The sequence below is a fragment of the Gossypium hirsutum genome, chromosome A11 (assembly GCF_007990345.1).
Source record: "Gossypium hirsutum isolate 1008001.06 chromosome A11, Gossypium_hirsutum_v2.1, whole genome shotgun sequence".
Taxonomy (NCBI): Eukaryota; Viridiplantae; Streptophyta; class Magnoliopsida; order Malvales; family Malvaceae; genus Gossypium; species Gossypium hirsutum.
This window is the reverse complement of record NC_053434.1, coordinates 15,141,391-15,143,988: the sequence shown is the minus strand read 5'-3', so window position 1 is coordinate 15,143,988 and position 2,598 is coordinate 15,141,391. Positions and strand designations below refer to the sequence as shown.

At 34.7% G+C, this 2,598-nt stretch overlaps 1 protein-coding gene across 1 annotated transcript; it reads right to left on the bottom strand.

Moving 5' to 3' along the window:
• Positions 1-582: 582 nt before the first annotated feature.
• Positions 583-2,066, bottom strand: LOC107923642 (LOB domain-containing protein 16). Its single transcript, XM_016853825.2, has 2 exons — positions 1,287-2,066; positions 583-1,094 (listed from the first exon to the last, which is right to left on the bottom strand). The coding sequence occupies exons 1-2, from the start codon at positions 1,569-1,571 to the stop codon at positions 774-776; spliced, it is 606 nt and encodes a 201-aa protein (XP_016709314.2). The 5' UTR covers positions 1,572-2,066; the 3' UTR covers positions 583-773.
• Positions 2,067-2,598: the final 532 nt, after the last annotated feature.

The following is a 2,598-nucleotide window of genomic DNA, read 5'->3' as shown; positions in this document are numbered from 1 at the left end:
ATGTCTAATTATATTTATTTTGTGTAAGAAACATTAAATGGTCAAATATATATTTAATTAATAAATACAATATTCGATCTATATGATATAAACATCATATCGATTTAAAAATTTATATGTATAATAAATATTATTATATTAATAAATTTAATAGTTTTAAGATATTAATCATAAAAAAAATGTATGCAACTATTTTAGTTTTATGAGAGAGTGTGAGATCTACATAACCCCAACAATTTAAACTATTTTAGTTTGCTGTTGATGTATCTTTGCTTGATTAAATGAATTTTTCCTTTGACTTTTCAAAGAAAAATAAAAGACCTCCAACAATATTGCTTCCTTAATTAATATTTGATGGTAGGAAATGGGTTCAAATTTGTAGGTATTTATGTATAATTCATCATTGGTTTTGATAGGTATGATCAAAAGGAGATTATTTAAATAATACATTTGATTATCAAATGGAGTTGGCTCCATTATTGGTGACTTTAAGCTTCCATTCAGCTGTCAGAACAGACAAGAATGAACCACCCCCAGTAATTTATTATACCAACAGCATGAGTTGCAGATAGAGCTGAATAATTTAAAAAAAAGGGAAAATGCCAATATTGTTTGGCAGATGAGAAAGTTTAGTACTAAAGTTTACTTGGTAACAGTCTCCGTATGTACAATCATTGTTTTGGAAATGAAAGATCATCAGCATCAGAACGGAACCAGAATCATTACTCCATATATGAAAAAGAAAACAAAAACAAAAGGATAGGTTTTTTAGTTCAGTTCCTCATCATTCTAAGGGCAAGTGCTTGAAGCTCACCCAAATCACTATTGTATGGTCTCTTCCTAGAGTAACCATGGATATTAGAAAACTCCTCTCTGCTTTGTATTTCTTGCATATTCATGTTATCAGCACTGTTGAGCTCAACAGACTCAAGTGAGCTTTGTGGCGAAATGGGATTCATGTAGATTGGATATGTTGGAATGGAAGGACCACCAGAAAGATTGCCTTGCCATTGACTCTCCATGTTATGTGAATTCATAGCATTTTGAGCTAGTTGTGCTTTCACTTGCATTAATTGACCTTGGAGGTATGCCACCTATCAAATCCACATCAACATTAGAAACAAATTAAAGCTAATCATAAACCTCAAAAGGAAAACAACTCTTGAAACTGGTGAAAAGGAACATGGATCAAATTCAAAGAGGTTTGATGTTGGGGAAATATATTTGTTCTAATTATATTATATATGCAAACTTCCTTGAGAAGGGACAATAAGGAAATCTAATACCTGTTGCTGCAAGGCGAAAATATGAGCAACACAACCATAGACAGGGTCTCTAATCCTTGCTTGGGCCTCATAAGCAATGGTGACAACCGCCTCACAACGATCATGAGCTGGGATATGCAACAACAATTTGGAGGCATTGCTAGCACCAAAAACTTTGTGGATGGCTGCAAACCTTGCAGGACCTTGTTCCGAGCAGAAATAAGGCGCAAATATACAGTCAGAGGCGCATTTTCGTCTCAGAAACTTGCATGCACCACAAGGGGAGCCAGTGCCAGAGGATGCCATGTCAGAAACTAAAAAAAAGGGACAGATAAAAGAGCTTTGAGCAGAAAACAGAACAAGAGGAATAATCTTTAAAATTTTCAAAAGCACACGAGTACACTAGGAAATGGTGCTAAAAAAATGGGGTTTGTGGAAAGAGGGGGAGAGTTGGCCGGCTAGGTGAAAGTGGGGCTGTTGAGGGGTCCTTAAGGGGCACAACAGTGGTGAATGGGGGACACTGAAGCCCTTTATGTAGGGTTCTAAAGGAACATTTACTAATGGTTTATGCTAATATTGGGATTGGTCTATATGATTTGAACTTGATCTCAACATTTTTTAATATATTTATTAAGTTTGATTTTTGGTGGTGGTTTTAGGTTTATCGTAGAAAGTTGAAAACTTTAGTATTTCTTTTTTAATTTTCCGCCGATCGCCGCACCTTGGAACTGCTGCAGTTTGTCGCTTTGTGAGCGCTGCCACCTGCCGGTAATGCCTACCGACAACCACTTAAGTGATTTAGAACACATTTTTTTTTATTTTTTTTTAGTGCAGTTGGTTAATGTTGTTGTGTTGTGAAAATTTTATATTATTTGTTTGAAGACAGATCAGGTAACATTTGTATTTGTTATACGTTTCAAAGCTAATCATTTTAATTCAGCAATATGCAGTTTTCCTACTATTGTAAGTAATAAGAAATTAAAAAAGAGTTGATAAGCCATCATATTATTCATTTTTCTTCAAAGTGTAAAGACAAAAAGGGTAACAAAGCAAGTACGCATTAAGCTGCTGATGGAGTCAAAACTAGAGCCCTGTGCAGCAAAGGGAAGCCGAAAGATTATCTTTTGGGCTTTTTCTTCTGAAAGAGTTAAATCGTTCAGGGATTTGAGTTTAAGTGAACAAATATTGTGCGGTATTGGCAGATAAATGCAACAAATTAGAAAGAATAATAATGTTGCAGGGCATTATTCTAGACAGCCACATTTACCGTCTTTTGTTGTTTGGTAATTATGACAGTTATTCAAGCCTATCTATACACCCTGATTATGGGTTC